The 20,558-nt window shown below is 41.4% G+C and overlaps 1 protein-coding gene across 12 annotated transcripts in view; it reads right to left on the bottom strand.

The window, feature by feature from the left end:
- Positions 1-11,805: 11,805 nt before the first annotated feature.
- The window catches only part of PRRC2C (proline rich coiled-coil 2C), a 66,483-nt gene continuing 57,730 nt past the window's right edge, over positions 11,806-20,558 (bottom strand). For 4 of the 12 annotated variants that reach the window (XM_080935290.1, XM_080935294.1, XM_080935297.1 and 1 more), the window contains exons 28-35: positions 20,419-20,555; positions 19,490-19,721; positions 18,998-19,120; positions 17,807-18,025; positions 17,101-17,204; positions 16,646-16,772; positions 15,538-15,774; positions 11,806-13,617 (exon numbers count right to left, since the gene is read on the bottom strand). In XM_080935290.1, coding sequence (XP_080791416.1) covers positions 13,363-13,617; positions 15,538-15,774; positions 16,646-16,772; positions 17,101-17,204; positions 17,807-18,025; positions 18,998-19,120; positions 19,490-19,721; positions 20,419-20,555 — 1,434 coding nt within the window. In that variant the 3' untranslated portion in view covers positions 11,806-13,362. Of the gene's footprint in view, positions 13,618-14,051; positions 14,105-15,537; positions 15,775-16,645; positions 16,773-17,100; positions 17,205-17,806; positions 18,026-18,997; positions 19,121-19,489; positions 19,722-20,418; positions 20,556-20,558 lie in introns of all 12 variants that reach the window. The other 8 variants (XM_080935296.1, XM_080935298.1, XM_080935299.1 and 5 more) reach the window with 6 other exon arrangements.

The following is a 20,558-nucleotide window of genomic DNA, read 5'->3' as shown; positions in this document are numbered from 1 at the left end:
TCTTAACTATTTCAACCTGAGGTCTCTTGGAAATTTTTTCTTTTTAGATCACATCTCCTCACAAACCTATTGAACAGATTCACATGGTATCATTTGCTAAAACCAAAGAACTGTCTTTGCTCCTTGCATAAAGAAACCCGACAGTATCTCAACACACTGGGGCCTCCTGTGCCTCGATGGGTGGTACTTTCAGTAGAGTCCCACCATTGTCCACAGAGACGCCATGCCCAAAGCTGACATCACAGGCATTCCAAATGAAATAAATGAAAATACAGGAAGAGCTGGGTGTGGTAGCACACATCTTTAATCCCAGCACACAGGAGGTAGAGGCAGGGGCATCTCTGTGAGTTTGAGGCCAACATGGTCTACATGGTTAGTCCCAGGAGAGCCAGAGCTACATATTAAGACCCTGTGTCAAAAACCAAAAACCAAAACCAAACAGAGCAAAAGAGGGTGCCCAGTTAAATATGTAATTCAGATAAATGGCCAGTTTGTAGTATATCATGCAGATGCATTTAAACTTAAAAACTTACAACTCCAACTCAACTGAGGTTTCTGTATTTTACGTGCTAAACCTACCAGCGGAAGAACGTTGCTTGGCAGATGAAGACTCTCAGGGCTGAAACACTTCTACTGTGTCATCAAAGACAAGGTGACTTTGTGGGATATAGGGTTGACTACACAGACCTGATAACCTGAGTTCAAGCCCCAGAATCCTAGGCAGAGACAGACAGACTGAAGAATGAGCCGACCAACTGACAGACAAGCAGGCAAACCAATACCACTTAAGTAAAACAAACAAACAAACATGATCCCCTGTCCCCAATGATGTGAAACCCATTCCACCATCCACAGGAGGGACAAACACGGAATAGCATCACCTCTGGAAGGGACCGTGAAGTTCTGTCCCACACAGTGGGTGGAAAGCTGTCAGCCTCGTCTCTCAGGTGTAGCAAAGTGAATGAGTAAATTCACAGGACCCCTGCTTCCTACAGCTTCTGCCAAACTGGCTGAGGCTCAACTCTTCTCCCACCAAACTCACGAGCAAGCTAAAGAGCCTTTAGGTACCTTGTGGCCATGGCTGTTCTACGCTTGTTCACCTCAGAGACCAGGTCAATGATCAGGAAGTCAATCTTGTCCATAGAGCCTTTCTGGATCATAGCCTCACTTTGTCCAATGAAGGGTTTTAGATATGCTGCACCTGGGAAGTGGAAAATGGGCTCTGGGTGTCAGGCTGCTCAGCTGGATCCAACTTGGTGCGCTCTGAAGAGGGCTTTCTCATGGCCACGTCTTCAAGATCTCATTCACCCTCCACAGCCTAGTCAAGGGGCAGATAGATATTCCTTCAAACCCTGGAATGGGTGAGGAAAGGCCCCGGGTCTCATCAACCATTTAAGCAAAACACATGTGTTTATTACAAGCACCAAGTGAAGAAGCAGAACAGCCATAACCAGCCCTGGTAAGGGAGAGGAAACAGGGGCCCAAAGAAAAGAACTGAGTCTCCCTAGGTTGCTCAGTGGCCCTGTTCCATGAGGCTTCTCAACTATTTGTGCCAATCCAGGGGAACAGTTTTTCCTCTCAGGGTTCTCTGAAGAGTGTATACTTATCTTCCCGGAGCCCTTGCCTTCTATGGGATGGGAAAGGGCTAACGGAAAGCTGGGGCACAGAGTCAACCCAATTATGCCAATGCACACAGAGCTTGGCATAGACACTAGAGGGTTGGCACTGGTAACAGAAGTACTATTCAAGGGGCAGTGCCATATACTGCAGGGCAGCCTTCGCCACATTTTTATTTGATAGCTGCCATTTCTCATGTATCATAATTACCACAAGAGAAATGGGGTGACTGAACAAGAGGGAAGCTGCGAGACTTCACCAGGATGTACTGAACCTGAGCCAGTGTCTATCTGATGTCAGAAATAACAGTTTTCTCTACAACCCAGGCCAACAACCTATAGGTCCTGCTGTCATGCTTTGCCTTTCTTTCAGGAATAAAAGAATCTGTACACTGCGGTCACACTGCTAATGTTATAGTATGACTTGCAATGGCGTGAGCTCAGCAGCCCAGGCTTCTGACCGAACAGGTTGGTTCCTGTGGAGACATAATGAACTCACCTCTGAATCAGAGATCTGCTGACGTATGGCCACTTCTGCACTTCAGCTCATGGTTTTGCTAAGAAATGCTATCATTACTCACAGAACAGCTGCTCTGTCTCCTCAGAGAAGGAAAGAGCCAATGAATGAGCTACATCTTCATCTCCTTTACTCTTTTATCCTCCTGGAGTGAGTTTCTCTCTCTGGAACTTGAGTTGATGGGATTCATTTGCACCTGAGGCACGGAGCAGCTGACACAAATGTTCTCTACCAGTGGAGTCTACCCATTTCAAAATGCTCCCTCCTTGTGGGAGAAGTTGGGGGTCCTTCACAGAGAAGGACACTGTATGTCACTTGGGCATCTGGGAAGGCATCAGCTTAGACCATGGTGAACTGGCCTGGCAAACATCTTGACCTGTACACATAAAAAAAAAAAAAAAAAAAAAAAAAAAAAAAAAAACCAACTGTCTTCCCAGAGCTAGAACAATCTGTGCTTCTGCCTCTGCCTAAAATTACTTCTGTCAGACTTAGGAAGCAGAGGCAGGCAGACCTCTGTGAGATCGAGGCGAGCCTGGTCTACACATCAAGCTCTAGGCTAGCCAAGACTACATCGAGTCTCTGCTTCAAACAAACACGCTCTCTGCTGGGGTGCCAGGTGCTTTGGGCTTTGAAGTATCAACACTTGGATTCCCAGCTTCCTCTTCTGAGTCTAGTGATCTTGGGCAAGTAACTTAGCCTCTGGGTTTTGATTTTTCTGTCCAAGAATTTTGTCTTACTCCTAGGGTAGTTGTAAAGACAAAATATTTGTAAAAAAATACCTCTTTTATTAATTCTCCTTCTTATCTTAAAAATGCTTAAATGAATATTTGAATATAATGTATGTTCGGTCCAGGCAGGAATGATAACGTGAATACTTGTACATGTAGATACAGGTATTTCCTCTCCTATACTGCCTGGGAAAAGCCTGGTTTCCCCCAAACACAACTTCTCATACATTTTTGAATACAGGATCTCAAGAGCTTAGCAAAACTTGAACTCTTGGGACCCCCAACAACTACTTAAGCTGAGCCAGGAACTTGAAATTTCATCTTTTTGTTTCGTTTTTAAGTCAAGGCTTAGACCCAGGCCTTATGATCACTAGGCAAGTGTTCTACCACTGAGCTAAGTCCCCATCCCTTTGAATCCAAATCTTAACTAGCATTGTGTTCCTGTCTGTTTCTTTTAACCAGGTAATTTCCCAAGTGCCTATGAATCTAAGATGTGAAAGGTTTCCAAAGCATGGATTTTTTTTTTGTTTTAATTTGCATTTGGTTGAAGGTGTCAGAAGCAATTACTATATGCAAATTTCAGAAAGGCAAAGAAATTGGACTGATTTTTCAATCTTTTTTTTTTTTTTTTTTTTTTTTTGGTTTGGAATTTAGAAATACGTTTTATTTAAGATCTGAAATACAATTCCCTAAAATATCAGCTTTTCAGAAAATGGGCTACACAATAGCGCATTGCCTCTGTCATGTTAGAACGTGCATTAGACTCAAATACAAAAACCAGGAAACAAATTACCATCCTTCAACAATTAATCAAAGAACGCCTAAGGAACAACAAAGATGGACTTGCAGAGGATGGGCTGTTTACAGACATCAAGCATCCCCTCCCCCAAATGCACAAATGCATGGGTTTCCAGGTATGTACAGTAAGCTGAATCTTTGGCACTAGGAACCAGGGCATCTCATCATGTAGCATTAACACACATTAGAAAAGTGTGTAGTGTCAGAGATAGAACCACCAGCATTCAAGCAATAAAATGATCCACTGAATTTCTTCTTTGTCTAATGACTGCATACACTGGTAGCAAGTTTATTAAATGAGGAAAGGAGCTGGGCACTCCTTTTCTTTTCTGTCTACAACAGAACAGGAAACAAACTGAAACATAAGCCCTGTTTTACATGGACAGTTTTAAAGAGTATCAATTATACAATGAAAGGACTAAGCAGAAGTGTTTACAGATGCCAGACATCAGTGAGTGGTCAGTAGACCTCCACAGGGCTTTGCAATGACAGTCATAATCACGGGCAGCAAACAGAGAGGCAGAATTCTTTGCCAGATACTTAAGGAAATCATGCAAATAGCCCAACAACCATGCCAGGCTTTTCTCATCAAGGGGTTTATAGTCCAACATTACCCCAATTCTCACAAATAATCTCAGTAGGTGTGGCACCCCATAGATCTGCGGCATTGGCGCATCAGGGTGAGCCAGCAGACTTTCAGCATACTGATGCCTCTCAAACCATAAAGCAGCTAAGTGCCCAGCATCACATTGAAATGCTCTTTTATCCCTCCCAGGACATCGTTAACTGAGGCAGTTGAGAGTAGGATGGAGGGGAAGGTGAAGATCCCTGAAGAACTGTAACCATGGCGGGTGGAGGGCTGGAACTTGGTTACTAGGCAGAAGCAGTTGTTCCAGCTTCCTGCTAAAAAGAATGTAGATGCCACTCTTGAGGAGTATGCCAACTGTGAGAAATCTCATGGAAATGTTGGTAATGAGGAGTATGCAGTTAACGATCTCAATCTTCCATCCTGGCCTTCTTTCTGTATTTACTTTTCCTTTTTTCTTTTTCTTTTGACAGGGTCTCCCATATCCCTGATGGAGCTGGCCTCAAACTTAGGGCCAGCCCCAGCAATGCCACATCCTGTAGAGGAGAAAAGGAGTCAGGGAGGGAGGAGGGAGTCAGGCACAAGATTCTGGCAGTCTGAGTGCTTTATTTATACAGAACTCAGTAGCCAGGGATAAATTTATGTTGTTCCAAAATATACATCATGCCCTTTTTTGTCCCCAGACATGCATTTTAACTTACTATTTTCATAAATTTAGTCATCATTGATAAATACTGACAGAACAGAATTGTCTTTTACAATCATTTCCCCATACCAACCCCATATTTAAGAATAACCCAATATTTAAGAATCTTGTGGTTTCAAGGGAATTAGAAGAAAATCTCCAAGCCAGTCTGGGCACATTGTCAGGTCCCAAGCAGTGTATTAACTCTTAATTCTCAGAGTCTATAGTAAGAAGAGGCTTTTAAATCTGATCTGCTGCCAACTCTGTGGTCCACCGAACCTTGTTTACCTTCGTACGTTCATTTTGTTCTGATTATTTTGTTCCTGAGTAAGTACAGGGGCAGACGTTCCAAAAGTATCTTGGAGTCAGAACCTTGTAAGATTTCCAGTGTCTTTATTTTGAGTTACAGTCTTCAGGGCATAAGGAAAACCCTCAAGTAGGGCCAGACAAGGATATCTCCCTAAAAAGGGGGTGGGGTAAATGCTCAGGGCTTTCCTGGGAAGGCTTAGGGCAGTACTCCTGGGAGAAGGTGTAAATGATTCATAAGAAAATTTCCATCAATCCAGTATCTCAAGCTGTGCAAACATTAAAAGCCCCTCAGCATGTAACACGTGGAGATCAGGATGAGGAACGAAAGCCCACAGGACAGTGATTGCATCACTCGGCTCTGCTTTGCTGGGTCTTTGTCAGGCAGCTGTGCTGGCTTTTTGACCATCACTGGTCCCATTAGACATGGCTGGGCCAGAGGGTGACCTTGAACTCCTTATCCTCTGGCCTCTATCACCTACAGACAGTTGCAGGGCGTAGTTTTGTCAGAACTTGCCCTCTAGTTCCATCAGGCATCAGGACCTGAGTTAGGATCCCCAGCACCTACTTAAAAGCTGGGCACAGTGTCATTTGCTTGGAATACCAGTGATGGAAGCTCAGGTAGGGACACAGTTAGATCCCAGGGGTCTGCTGACCAACCAGACCAGCAGAATCAGGAGAGAGCCAGGTTCAGAGAGATCCTATCTAAAAAACTAGGGTGGAAGCCAGACATGGTGGTCCACTTCTGCAACTCCAATGCCGGGGAGGAAGAAGCAGGCAAATGTCTGTATATACAGGCCAGCCAGGGCACATAGTCAAACTAAGCAAATAAATAAGGCGAAGTTACCTGGTGCTCACCTCTGGCCTCCACATACACACACACAGAGATAACTGTTGTGGGACCACACACACACCCATAGAAAGAGAATAGCTTCTCTGTCTCTTGTTCTCTCAGGGAACGTCATCTTCTTGATGGGGGCCAGGTAGACTTTGTGAAGATTTCTCATCTGTCCAAAGCGAGCAAAATGAGCCAGCTCTAACAGAGTTCAATCACTATTCACTTCTAATTCTGTGATGTGCTCTGGATCAAAAACATTCAAGATCTCTCTCATAACTTCGACTGGCAGAGCCCAGATCTTCATTTTCTCAGCTCGGCCCACTTCAAGAAGCGGCGTGATGCACAGTTCCTCTATGACCTTCAGACGATACCTCAGGGCATATCTGGGAAGGAACTTCCCTAGTTGCTTTTTCATCCAAGGTCTCTCCTGAAGATGTATATGTCCTGTATACCATCCCACATGTTCCAGAAGGCATGGTGTAGTGCCCATTTTTAATCCCAGCTCTCAGGAGGTAGAGGCAGGTAGATCTTTGAGTTGGAAGCCAGAGGTCTACATGGCAAGTTCCAGGACAGCCATGGCTACACAGAGAAATCCTTCAAACACACACACACACACACACACACACACACACACACACACACACACAGAGAGAGAGAGAGAGAGAGAGAGAGAGAGAGAGAGAGAGAGGGGTGTTCAGTGGTTAAAAGCAGACACAGAGCAGAGGGGTGTTCAGTGGTTAAAAGCACTTGTTGATCTTGCCAGGGGAGCAATGTTTGATTCCCAGCACCAACAAAGCAGCACACAACCATCTGTTACTCCAGTTCTAGGAGTCTCTTTGAGCACCAGGCAGACACAATATTCACATACATATAAGTAGGCAAGCATTCACACACATGAAATAAAAATAAATTTTAAGCACAAGGTACAAAAAAAAAAAAAAAAAAAAAAAAAAAAAAAAAAAAAAAAAAAACAAAAAAAAAAAAACCCAGATGAAACACTGGGATTCTTTATGGATTCAAGGTGGTGGCAGAGGGGTCCAGGAAGGAGAGTCAGTTGGATCTGGCCAATATTGGGTAATCACCAGCTAGCTGCCTCAACAGGCTTCGCCCTTAGTAGCTTCCCTTCTTATATATTAGTGGCCTCTGCTGGTCACACATAGCTTTGCAGTATATGGGGTCTGGGTTAGGTTTCTTTTTCCTCCTGTAGACTTCCTTCTTTGTAGGGAGGGCACACGTAGTAGCTAACATTCCACGGGGGGAGGGGGGGTTAGTGGGAGATTGGGAGAGGGAGGGAGAGAGGGAGAAGCAATTACAGTACCAAGAGACGGACGGACACACTTTTCTTTGTAGTTTCAAAACCCGCTAAACATGACTTAGCCTGCTAGAGGGATGAGGCTAAAGAGGTCTTATTCTAGGTACTGAGGGTAGGACCTAGACACTGCACTTGCTGAAGTGGATTGACTTCCTGTGATTTCTACTTTCCCACTTGTCAGTACCCAGCACCCCTCACCCCCAACTGTTTCTTGAGCTGTCTCACGCTACAGTTGTGGCAGACTGCAGTTAGGCTTTCCTACTTGTGATTGTTCCATGGTCTCAAGTCCTTAGGATAACTCAGTTTGTTTGTTTGTTTGTTTTTTTTTTTTTTGTTTAAGGTTCCCAAGCTTGAGACATCACGTGACCCAACATGATGCTGCCCCACTCTTACTTAGAAAATAAAAACTTTCTAAATAACTCTTAGGTTGATAGCTGTTAACCTTTTAGTGGATTTTTGAACCATATTGGGTGCCACCTGTTGCAGTAAATATTAAAAAATTGATTGCTTATCTCTTTATCACCCCCACCCCCAGGTCTCACTCCACAGGCGCCGCTTCTAGTATGCAGACGGTGCACAGACTCTGTTGCTTGGTTCAAGCTGCCCCCACGGTCTCACTCCATCCACATTTCTGCCTTCGTCACGGGCAGAAACCGTGGGGGCAGCTGGGCACCGCCCCGCCCAGCACAAACATGACTAAGACACAAAAGCTTTTCATACAGGTTTATATATTCAATTCTCAACCCACAAACCCTCTAAAACAATAAGATCAAATCCAATGGACAAAGATACAGACTGCCCTTCCATATGAGATAAAGTAGCTATAAAATCCTTAAAATGTTCATATCTACCTAACGCCAATTAAGTCCACCTGGATCCAGCTCATCCTTCCCGAGCTCCATCTTGATCCTCCTCTGTGCCCCCCTCTTCCTCCTCCTTTTTCTCTGACCCTCTCTCTCCACTTTCCCTTCCCCTGCCCAATCACCAGCTCTCATCTTTATTTTACAAATTAGAATGGGAAGATTCTGATGATGTTACCTGAGTATGAGACTAGACAGCCCTTCTAGGGGAAGTAGAATTAACATCAAAACACAAGTGGCTACAGGACAATCTACAACATATGTATGTACGTATGTGCTAGGTCAAGTATCATAAAAACTGTGAAGTCACTGTAGACTACTTAAACTAAGAGTTCCAAGTGGTGTGGCATGACTCAGGATTAAAGATGCAGACCCATGTGCCAACACTTTGAGGCTGCAGCACTTAAGATGGCACCAGTGAGCTACTTATATTTTAGCAGAGGACAAGGAATGGGTATAGCTGTTGAGTCACCCTTTTTCTCCTTTGCTTTAAGTCCTGAAGGAGAGTCTCCACTCATGTTCCCCATTACTTACATTTCTTGCCTGCGCCTAACTGTGCTCTACCGTACCACAGCCCTGGCTTTGATTCAGTCATGGAGATGCAGGAAAGTGCTCTCTGCATTTGAAACTTTGAGGTACATTTCATCTTGAGGGCCTCCAATCAAAGGCACCATACCAAAGCAACACATTTTTTTTCTTTTTTATATTTTAACATTTTCAGTCCATTTTATTCAAATTTTACAGAATGATTCAACTATTTTTACATGGAAATGTTGAGGGTACAATTAGGCAAAATTATGCTAGTAAAATACGTTTCTTTGATCAATTTAATAAGTAGTCTTTCAATATATTTGTTCTTCCTATGAGGTTACAAACCCCTTCAGGTCCTTTAGTCCTTTCTCTAACACCTCCATTGGGGTCCCTGTGCTCAGTCTGATGGCTAGCTGCAAGCATCCGCATCTGTATCAGTAAGGCTCTGGCAAAGCATTTCAGGAGACATCCGTATCAGACTCCTGTCAACAAACACTTCTTGGTATCTGAAATAGTGACTGGGTTTGGTGGCTGCATATGGGATGGATATACAAGTGGGGCAGGCTCTAGATGGCCTTTCCTTTGGTCCCTGCTCCACTTTTTGTCCCTGTATTTCCTCCCATATTTTGTTCCCCCTTCTGAGGACTGAAGCATCCACATTTTTGTCTTCTTGAGTTTTGTATGGTCTATTTTGTATCGTGAATGTTCTGAGCTTTTGGGCTAATATCCACTTATCAGTGAGTGCATACTATGTGTGTTCCTTTGTGACTGGGTTATCTCACTCAGGATATTTTCTAGTTCCACCCATTAGCCTGTAAATTTCATGAATTTTTTTAAATAGCTGAGTAGTACTCCATATTCTGTATCCATTCCTCTGTTGAAGGACATGTGGGTTCTCTCCAGCTTTGGCTATTATAAATAAGGCTGCTACGAAAATGGTGGGGCATGTTAAATGTTGGCACATCCTTTGGGTATATTCCCAGGAACTGGGTCCTCAAGTAGTACTATGTTCAATTTCCTAAAGAACCACCAGATTGATTTCCAGAGTGGTTGTACCAGCCTGGAATCTCACCAACAAAGGAGGAGCACTCCTCTTTCTCCACATCCTCACCAGCATCTGATGTTACCTGAGCTTCTGACTGGTGTGAAGTAAAATCTCAGGGTTGTTTTGATTTGCATTTCCCTGATGACTGAGGATGTTGAACATTTCTTTAGGTGCTTCATAGCCATTTGATATCACTCAGTTGAGAATCCTTCGTTTAGCTCTGTACCCCATTTAAAAAAAACAGGCTTATTTGGTTTTCTGGAGTCTAACTTCTTGAGTTCTTTGTATATATTGGATATTAGCTTTCTATCAGATGTAGGATTGGTAAAGATCTTTCCCCAATTTGTTAGTTGCCGTTTTGTTCTATTGACAGTGTCCTTTGCCTTACAGAAGCTTAAAGCAAGATATTCTTGACCCGAAAGAACCTGGATACTTGTTATTTTGGATGACTATGTTTTGGACCGACTGCCTACATAATGCAAAACTCAGTGCTAACAAGCCATTTAATATACCATGGCAGCACAAAGAACTGATTGAATTACTAGAAAACACACCCAAACGTGTTTCATTTTACTCTCAACTCACAACCTATATTCTCAATTTTTAAAATTTAGAACCTTGCTTTTACAGGATCAGCTGAAGGAGCTGCAGCTGCCCTGGAGACAGTTAAGGACCATAAGCTGCACTTAACCAACCTTCCTAAAGCTGCAACCTTTAATACATTTCCTGTTGTGACCTCCAACCTTACAATCACATAATCTTTTGGTAGTTAGGATTTGTTATGTAAATATGTACTTTTCAATGGTCTTAGTGGACTCCTGTGGTGACCCCCCAAAGGGGTTGTGACCCACAGGCTGAGAACCACCAATTTACAAATTCCCTTACTTCCATTATTTAGGCTTTTGAGACATTTTTTTTCATTGCAGACAAGTTATCAGAGATGCTTTACTTTAGCACAGCATAGTGGCACACACTGCCATGACTGCAGAGGGAACATAAGCTATTCAGGCTTTTTATCTCGTGTGACCTAAAACTATGATTAAAATAATTTAAATGTAAGGCTGGAATGTACAAAGTAGTTTGGGCAGAAGTGACTCAGTAAGGCCAATGTGGCATAATAACCACAGCTCTCTAGCCGGGTTTCTAACCCTCACAACTACCAATTCCCCCAAATAAGCCAGAACTCTTAGAAAACCATGATCCTAAAAGCTTAACCAATGTCCTTGAATGTTCATGAACCACATTATATCCAAAGAAAAAGAAACCATTACTGATTCAGTGATTGGCTCTGCTACAACTGTGTAGAAAAGCCTTATGTCCCACATATAGAAACAAACAACCAAAATCTCCCTGAACTTTGACAACCCAGGAAATGTTAAGGACTATAAACATGCTAACAAAAATACTGAAAAATACACATTTAGGTCTACTTCTGTTTATATCCAAGAATGGTTAAACATTTTTTTCTATCTGGCAGTTTAAATCAAGATCAATCAGATTTTTTTTAACCCAATTTTCTAATTCTAGGTTGCCTCTACCCCAATTTCTCTGCATAAGCCTGGCTTAGAATTCACTCGTGGGGCATCCAATGGCCTGGAACTTGGAGGTCTGCCTGCCTCTACTTCCTGAGTGCTGGAATTATAAGCATGAGCTACCATGGGTGTCTCCCTAGGTTTTCTCTAAGACAGCTGTGAATGACCTCTCACCCTTGGTCCCTCCAGCCTCCATCTTGCACGCAAGTTTGACCACCCTGGGAACAGGGCTGTAAATACCACCCCCGCAACACCACCTTTGACTGAATATGTTTTAAGATTTATAAAGCCAGGACAGTCCTTATCTGTCTGAATAACTATAAATATGCTCTTGGTTGTAATCTTTGGTACATTAACAAATCTTCCTTGCTTCAAATTTTGAATGGATTAGAAGTTCCAAGACTCATTATTTAGAGAATACTTTATTAGTTTTTGTAACCAAACCCACGTAGATAAGACCTTACATATTTAATACAGTGCGTTACCCCTGTACAAATGGAAAAAAAATTAAGTTCAACATTTCTAGACCAATATGGCTGTTAATTTCTGTACAATGCCAACTCAACACAGTAAACTGGGATACTTTTTTCCAAAGTTGACAGCACAGCTAAAGTTTGCAAAAATTCAAATTATATATATGTATATATATATTTATATTTATATAAAAAGACCAATAATAGCAGTATGTTATGCATCAATAGCAGCAACAGCTTTTCCAGGTTCTGCAGTCATTTGAACAAAATTGTAGAGACAACCAGCACACTCCATTAAAAAAAAAAAAAAAAAAAAAAAAAAAAGTAAAAAACAAAACCCCAGAAAACAGCACAGTTCTGTTATTCTTGTGGTACCTGGCACCATTTTTTTTTTTTTAAATTAGCTTCTCAATCATCATCTGGGAAGAAAACATTCTGAGCAACATCATTAAAAACAGCTCTGGTAAAGCACAGTCACTACTACGTATCATAAAGCAGGTACGAGCTATTTTACACTCACAGAGGGAAGATACAGTACTGTCCTACATCTATAATACTAGAGGATACAATTTAAAAGGCATTATTTGAGACTTGATTCTACTTTTCCAGCAAGAGGGCCCAAAGGATGGTGTGACACAGCTTTGTAAAGAAATACACTTAGATAGGATTTCCTTTCACTAGTGACACAGTTCTAAGGATTAATTCTCTCCATAAATGTCAGCTAAAAACCGTTATTAAAAAATGAAATATCCCTAAAGCAAAACCGTATAACCACTGGATTAGTATGAAGATGACCTAGTGGAGACAAGCTAGACCTCACCTTACCAGCACATCATTAAATCTGCTAGATTTCGATGGCGAGACCTCCACTGAAGGAGACGCCAAGTAGTGCTTCAAAGCTTCGGACCACAACCAAACGCAGCACTGTTTTCAACAGAAGCAGAAGCTGTAGCCACGTGTTGCTCATCCGAATGTACTCAAGGATGCTGACATCAATATTTAATCATCTGCTCACTCATCCAGGAAGGGGAGATCAGTTACTACTGTACTTTATTGTGTTCAACCAAATCACCATGTTACAAAAATAGCAAGCTGCCATAATAAAAAATAAGGCTCCTCTATCCAGCACCAGATAGCATCATTTTACTTTCAAGTCTAGAAATGCCATAGACACATCCAAAGAACACAAGGGAGCAAAAGAACCACAGCTGATGTATTAATGGGACCACCCAGCTACTTTGTGGTTATCATTCTCCTCCTACTTCTGGTGTTTCATGCTCCTTAGGACTAAACTGTACGCACTTACAGACTGTCTGCACACTTGTGTATAAACCAACTGAAGATGCAAATGTTACAGAGGAGGTGCAAGCCTGTGGAGCCTCATTGTAATTGGTATAGCAGCTCTGTCAGTGTAAAATGCTCTATGCCCCTTGTGTGTCTCACAGGCTAATATCACAGATCACTTTTCCCCTGTGGCTGCTGGCATTGTTTGACTTCACTTTCCCTGACCACCCACCCCCAATAAATCACAGCCTTTATGATTTTGTTTCTTCGGTTTTGATGGCCTGAGGTTTGATTGGTCCAGTTCTAACAGGTTTGGTGTTTATGGTGGGTGCAGGGGGTGGCTTTTCTTCTACTTTTTCCTGACAGGTACCAGGAGGGTCGCTCAGTGTCTCGGGTTTACTTGTATCACTGTCCACTTTCTGGGCTTTGCCTCCTATCTGTTTGCTCTGTTGCTGTTCAGAGAAGAAGCGCTGCGTGGACTGAAGAACCTCTGCTCTCTGTTTTGCCTTTAAAAATAGGAAAACAAGAACTGAAAAGACTGCAGCATTATCTAACAGTACCAAAGCCTGTCAAATCAATCTCAGTTCAAATTTTTGTACCAATCACAAAAATCAGTTTTCCCTAAGTTTGTTTGGCCTAAATGATCTTTCCAGTTTTTAATGCATAGGCTTTTTCCTAGCTCTGAAAATATTCTATGTGATTTTTAAAAAGACACCTGAAATAAGACCACCCCCCCCACCATCTTTCTAGCATCTTATAAACAGTAAAGTACACATTGCTGCTGGTTCTTATCTTTTTTGGGAACAGCTCACTAATATTTATTCGGGGAGGCTGCTTGCAAAATCTGAAAACATACATGTAATGTAACACTTAAAACTTCTAGTTATCAATATGTGGTCTACAATAAAATGAAAAGGAAGCACTTATATTGTGGTATTACCAACACCTAGGACCAAATGTCTTGTGGCTGAGTCCTCTTCCCACAGCTCTCTTCTGCAGGGGAAGAGCATCAGAAATTAGTAACTACAACTTCACTCGATCACTAAGTTCTGATAGCTCCTACCACATTCTGAGCTGGTAAATAGTCTCAGTTTCAATGACAATGTGCTCCAAAGAATTTACTTACGTTAATCTGTAAATTACAGTACTGTACTATAAACTTAACTTTCTATTCCTTTTGCACACAACAAAAAACAAAACAAAACCGCAAGAACTCCTTCATGTTCTATAGGTAAACCTATACTATCTAAAAATCTAAAACAATTTAAAAACTTTATACTATCCCACCCCATTAATATTATTACGTTCTAATGTCATTTTTAACATAAGAATGCTTAGAAATCAAGCGGCAATTAGCCAGGATCGGAAGGCTATACAATCTGCAAAGCTTTTGGTGGTAGTACTTTTTAGTAGTAACAGATGGAGACTCTAGGCACACAGCCTAACAAAACTGAGTAAGATGACATAGGGGGGCTCCTAAAGGGTACCCTCTGAGTTGGATTACTCAGCTTTATAAGTACAAAAGGACTTCGGTAAGTAAGTTTCTAACACTGTGCACATTCCCCTGCTCGTAAGCACTAGGCTTTTCTCTGTTCTAGTCTAATCTATGCAGTGAAAAAAACCAAGTAAAACTGCTAAGTTTCTTAAAGTCAACCCTAAAGGAACTACAGAAGCAAACTCAACTGGTTGTACAGGCAGACGGGCAGGAATTATACTGAGAACTGTCCCCACACAGACTCCTAGTGGCCTCGGCAAACCCAGGTTTATTTGTGCCTTTTACCACGAAGGATCCCAAAGTGCTTTTCTAAGTTCTTCATTTATAATTGCTTTCTGGAATATAGCCACTGCAGGTGGCAGGCAAAAAAAGGATGTGGAAAGTTTAAGATGAAAATTACTCAAATGATTTCTGAAGAAATAAAAAAAAAAAAAAAAAAAAAAAAAAATCAAGGTCACTAACATGTCTTACCCATTCCAGAGTTCACATAATCATGATTATATAAGTTAGGTGGGGGAGGGAGGGTAGGGAGGAAAGAAAAAAAAAAGGGGGGGGGGAAATAAAACAGGGTAATAAACAATCCATATCACTTTTTTTAATATTTAAAAATACTGCATCCAAACTCAGATCTCCCTCAAATACTTATTTTATAAGCAATCCATTTGAATGTAGTTTAAAATGTTAATTTGTTTTCTGACTATAGAGGCAAGGGGGGGGCGGATCATAAAAAGGAGGAAAAGGTAAGGATGAAAGGGAGGAAAAACAAAACAAAACAAAACAAAAACTGGGAATCTGGGACAAATAAAAGCAGTTAGCTTGGTTAAGTCTGGTGAAGACAACAAATGCCTGAATACATGGCTATGGGCCAGAGGCATTTAGACAGGATTCAGAGACAGACTCTTGCTCTGTTGGCCAGCAACACTGTACTAACCTTCATATCTTGTTCAGCCTTCAACGCAGCCTGGGCCTGATTACCTCTGACTCCAGATAGTGATCCACAAGGACCCCTGGCTACATGTGGCAAACGAGCATGGCTCATGAGGCCTGTGGTCAGCGGAGGAGGCATCTGACTGGCCAGTGCCATTGGTGGCCTCTGTACAGGCGCTGGGAAGGTGTTAGTATGTGGGGCTCTTACCAATGGAGGGACCAGGTTAGGCTGAGAGAGAATCTGAGTGAAAAAAACAAAACATACAACATTGAACTGTTAAAAAAAAAAAAAAAAAGAAAAAGAAAAAAGAAAAAAGGAAAAAGAAAAAAAGGAAAAAAAATAAAGGAAAAAAAAAAAAAGAAAAAAAGAGCCACCTAGACCAGGTTGGCTTATCCCAGAGTAAATCTGTGCCCATTCTGCCAGTAAGTTTTTGGATCGTGCCATTCCATTAATAGGGACAAAGAATAAATGGGCCATGCTTATAAAGTTTAACAGAAAAATTAGGCAAAGCATGCCATGGCACTTCAGATGGAAACTCTAAGGGGAGACAGAAAGGGATAACTGTAGAAAAGCACACTACTATACTAAACACAATCTGAAGGTATGGTTACAGCAACTCAACAAATGTGTTCCTTAGGAACCAATTTTAGTCTGTGAGTTACTAATCTTAACCAATCTTCAATATGATTTGGCAAGGGGAGGAGAGACACACATACCTACACATTATTTAAAACATCCTAAAAAAGATCTTACTTTAACTGTGCAGGTTCATAAAAACAAAACTCAACTGTGGGCCTGGAAAACTTAAGCACTGGGACCCTTCACTGAAAATCAAACTTCTTCCAAAAAGACACATGGAAGGGGACTTACTGTCAGAGCTGTGTGGGGAATCTTGAGCATTTCTAATGTCTGCTTTAATACTAACAGTTATTGGACCTGTCTCTTTATGTTGGAGTTATCATACATCCACATTTAAACCCAGACAAGTATTCACTCAAAGGTGAACACACACAGTAACTGCTCACCCTTGTTATGATTACAAAGCCACACCCTTAGTAGGATTAGCCATCATTTACAAGCACTGCACTCACTCCCCCTCGGATCTGCCTACCTGGGGTGCAAACTGTGCAGGAAACGGCTGTGCCATTCTCACTGTGGCAGGGGCTGACTGGAACTGTTTCTGATAAACAATGCTGTTCATTTTGCTAGACTGGCTGTTTGGACTTGTTGATGTAGCCCTTGGAAAAGAAGTCACTGGTTAGTAGAGTAGTGCCAGGTAAACAATGCTGTTAGATTTTAAAGGTATTTACTTTTGGATTTTCATCATATTTAGTGGCTGAACACAGTAATGCTATTAGGAGCAGCAAAGGTAAGAGAGTTCCTATATTACTTATATTAACAAAATGTCCTTAAAGTGTTAACATTTTAGATAAAATGAGCAAAATAAATGTCTCAATAACTCCTACTTAACGTAGGATTGGTTAACACCTTAAGGGTTTTAACAACTAAATTTTAAAAATTAAATTATTATGTAGTTTCCTGAGCAAATTTAAATGTCCACCTTACCTGAATGGACTAGATGTTGGTGTGGTACTCCGACCACCAATTGGAGGTGTTCCTGGTTTGATATCAATGCCACTCCCAAAGGCCTTTAGTTCCATTTCAGACATCTGTGAAGAAAAAGAAAAAAAGAAAAAAAGAAAAAAAAAAAAAAAAAACAACACAATAAAGTTAACATTCCTCTAATTCTGGCAGCAATATGTTGTGCTTCATGTCCTATATGTGATGTGTAACTATAAAGTGATTTAAAAAAAAAAAAAAACCCAAAACTTTACTATAGCCAAGGGGCCAAGCCGACTGATAAGTCTGGAGAGATTATGTAATTCTAGTGTCTCCATAAAAAACGGAATTCTTTGTTATTAGACACAAACCTAGGAAATGTATGAAAAGTAGCAAATAATGAGGCAAGAAAAACAAAAGCACACGTTTATTCGCTTGAGGTTTTCTGTGGGGTTGTAAACACTGATGTTTGATTTATAAGTTCTGCCTTATGTACTAGTGTGTGCACACTTCTTCACCCTCAGTATGAAGGCCAATTTCTGAATTATCAGTTCTCTCCTCCTTTCATGTGGTTTCTTGGTACTGGGTCTTGGCAGCTGGTGACTTTACCCCAAGAGCCATCTTAAAGCCCTTCCAACACAGATCTAACACATCTATTATCTGATTCCCACCAGCTGTACAGCCTCATGTGCACAAACCAAAGCTCACTCACTTTCCCCGTGGGCGCCATCATGCCATGCTGTGCTCCAGCAGGGATCAACCCTCGGAAAGGCTGGCTCACTTGGGCAGGACGGCTCAAGCTCTGTGCCTGTGCTTGTGGGGTTGTGTGCTGTAGCTGGGGCTGAAGCGTCTGAGGCAAGGCAATCAGAGGTTGTCCTGTAGATCCAAAATTAGTCAAGGAAAGCTGGGATGCTGGTAAAGGTACTGTAACCTAGAAAAAGAAACAAAAGAAACTATTTGTAATTACAGTGTATGTGTATCTACATATATACTAACAGAGATCTTCAAATAATTTTTAATTAAAATGTAAAGTAAAATATTTTCGAATATACAGTATATACGAATCTTTCAGGTAAGTAACTAGCTCTTTAAGACAGGTTCTCACTATGTAGTCCTGACTGGTTTGAACTCAAGAGATTTGTTTGCTTGTCTTTTAAATGATAAGATTAAAGGTATGAACTACCACACCCCTCCACTCAGCCCTACCTATATCTGGTTCTTGTATTAGAGGTGTGTCAACAACAACAACAACAACAACAACAACAACACCACACACACACACACACACACACACACACACACACACACACACACACACTGTTGTGTGTTCCCCAGGCACAGGTCTGGAGAAATGTGGTATTTGGAGGGTTTGTTATCACAGGAAGGTCAAGATTTACAATTCTGTGCATGTTAACTGTAGAAGCTGTATAACTCAAACGGTCACAAACTCTGAGGATACCGAGAGCTCAAATCAAATACCAGAAACTATACACTGAAATAGCTCAAGGTCCCTGCACCAATATCTCTGTCTTACACACCCATGCATCTCAGGTGCTGACTGCTCTCAGTGCTACTCTGCTGCATCGTATCAACTACCCCAGAGTTCTTTGTTCACCCCAAACACTAATGACCATATCATGCATTATATTTTTAATAAACGATTCCCAAACTTCCATATTCACAGATTACTTTCTTATAAACCATTACATGGAAACCCAGAATGAATTAGAGGTGAAAGTACAGTAAGGAGAAGCTGCTATAGGAGTCAAGGAGTCACCTTTCACTTCCAATAGACCTAATAGGATTCCCACGGCATTTCAGTGTGAATTTGAAAATGTTCATGCAAACGTCAAAATAACAACAAAACAATACAAAGAATATATAGAAAATTGAGGAAATTTACCATGCCATAGTTTACCTGCTGGAGAGCACTTGGTGACTGGGCAGTGTTATAAAAATTCGTCTGACCAGGCTGCTGTACTTGTCCAGAGTAAAGATTTGAGGCTTGAGTAAGATTTGCTCTTGCCTAGGAAGATTTACAAAAAAACAGACTAAAAACTGAGAAACAAGTCCCATGCAATTTGTATCAACATTATCATCTTAAAATGGAACATCATAGCTGGGCATGGTGGTGTACACCTTCAACCCAGCACTTGAGAGACAGAAGCAGGTGGACCTCTTGAGTTCGGAGAACAGCATGGTCTACACAGAGAAACCCTGCTTCGAAAAGCCAGAAACAACATAAAGGAAGATCTTTTGTGTTTCTTTAACCCCCATTATATCTTTTAATATTTACCTCACACAGATTCCCCCCCCCCTTTTAAGTTATAATTATGAGCCTAAAAGAATCTAGATTAAAAAACCCAATAAGAACACCACAAGAAAGCAGTCTTACCTGAAGAAGATGTGTATCAATCAGCTGAGAACTTCCTAGCCCCGATGCCTGCCCCAGTTGATGTTCATATAGTATAGGGATGGGCTGAGTATTTGAAGTCTGCTGAAAGGCAAGACCTGGTTGTGCCTTGGCAAGTTCCTGGTGCTGGACTGCTGGGAAGTTGTGGATAGCTGTACCAGAGAGGACCACAGAAGGCTGGGAAAGACTGCTCTGCATAAAGGCTGGCTGTGATCTACAGAAAGTATTAAGCAGGAGAAGGTCATGTTATACATTAATTTTATTTACAATGTGAAAATCTCATGTCCCAAATAACCAAGTACTCTTAAATCAGTAATTAGGTAGGAAAGACAAGGTCTGACCACTTGTTTCAAGATTAACTCCTGTTTGCAACAGAACTCCAAATGCAAAAGTTTGAGGGAAAAGCTCACTCGTGGCAATGAATAGTCTACATGTTACCTTTTAATTATGATAATTATTTACACTTTACATGTTCTCTACAAAACTGAGAGTCAAACTTGGTTTTCTCTTTGGTCACATTACACATATAGTCTTGAGACCAGTATGGAAGAAAGTCTCTTGTTTAATTGCTTTGAGAAGGATTTCACTTTACAACCCAGCTGGCCTTGAACACAAAATGATCCTTCTGCCTCTGCTTCCCAAGAACCGGGACTCGTAAGTGTGAGTTACCATGCCTAGATAAAATAACTCTAATTATTACAGCTCACAGGTTATGAAAATTCTATCTGAACAAAGTAGAACAAAAGAAATTAAGGCATAGTTGAAATCATCAGGCACAGGCTTGAAAAAATATATTATACGCACTTTCATAATATAATAATAGTTTGGGGAAAAGGACATAGCACTAGATACTGCATAATCTTCAACTGTTTTATTAGCAATTAACAGAAACAACTTTTAAGGCAATTTACCTATATGGTTGAATTGAAGAACTGAATAATTCTTGAGCCTGGGAAACAGCAGGCCCAGCCCCCAAACTCAGCTGGGCTTGATGCTGCCCTTGCAGTGGGGCATAAATAGGAATTGGAATCTGTTGAACAGATGTTGGCTG

This window comes from Micromys minutus (genome assembly GCF_963924665.1).
Source record: "Micromys minutus genome assembly, chromosome: 1".
NCBI lineage: Eukaryota > Metazoa > Chordata > Mammalia > Rodentia > Muridae > Micromys > Micromys minutus.
Note: the sequence above shows the minus strand (reverse complement) of the source record. Positions and strands in the feature narration are given on the sequence as shown.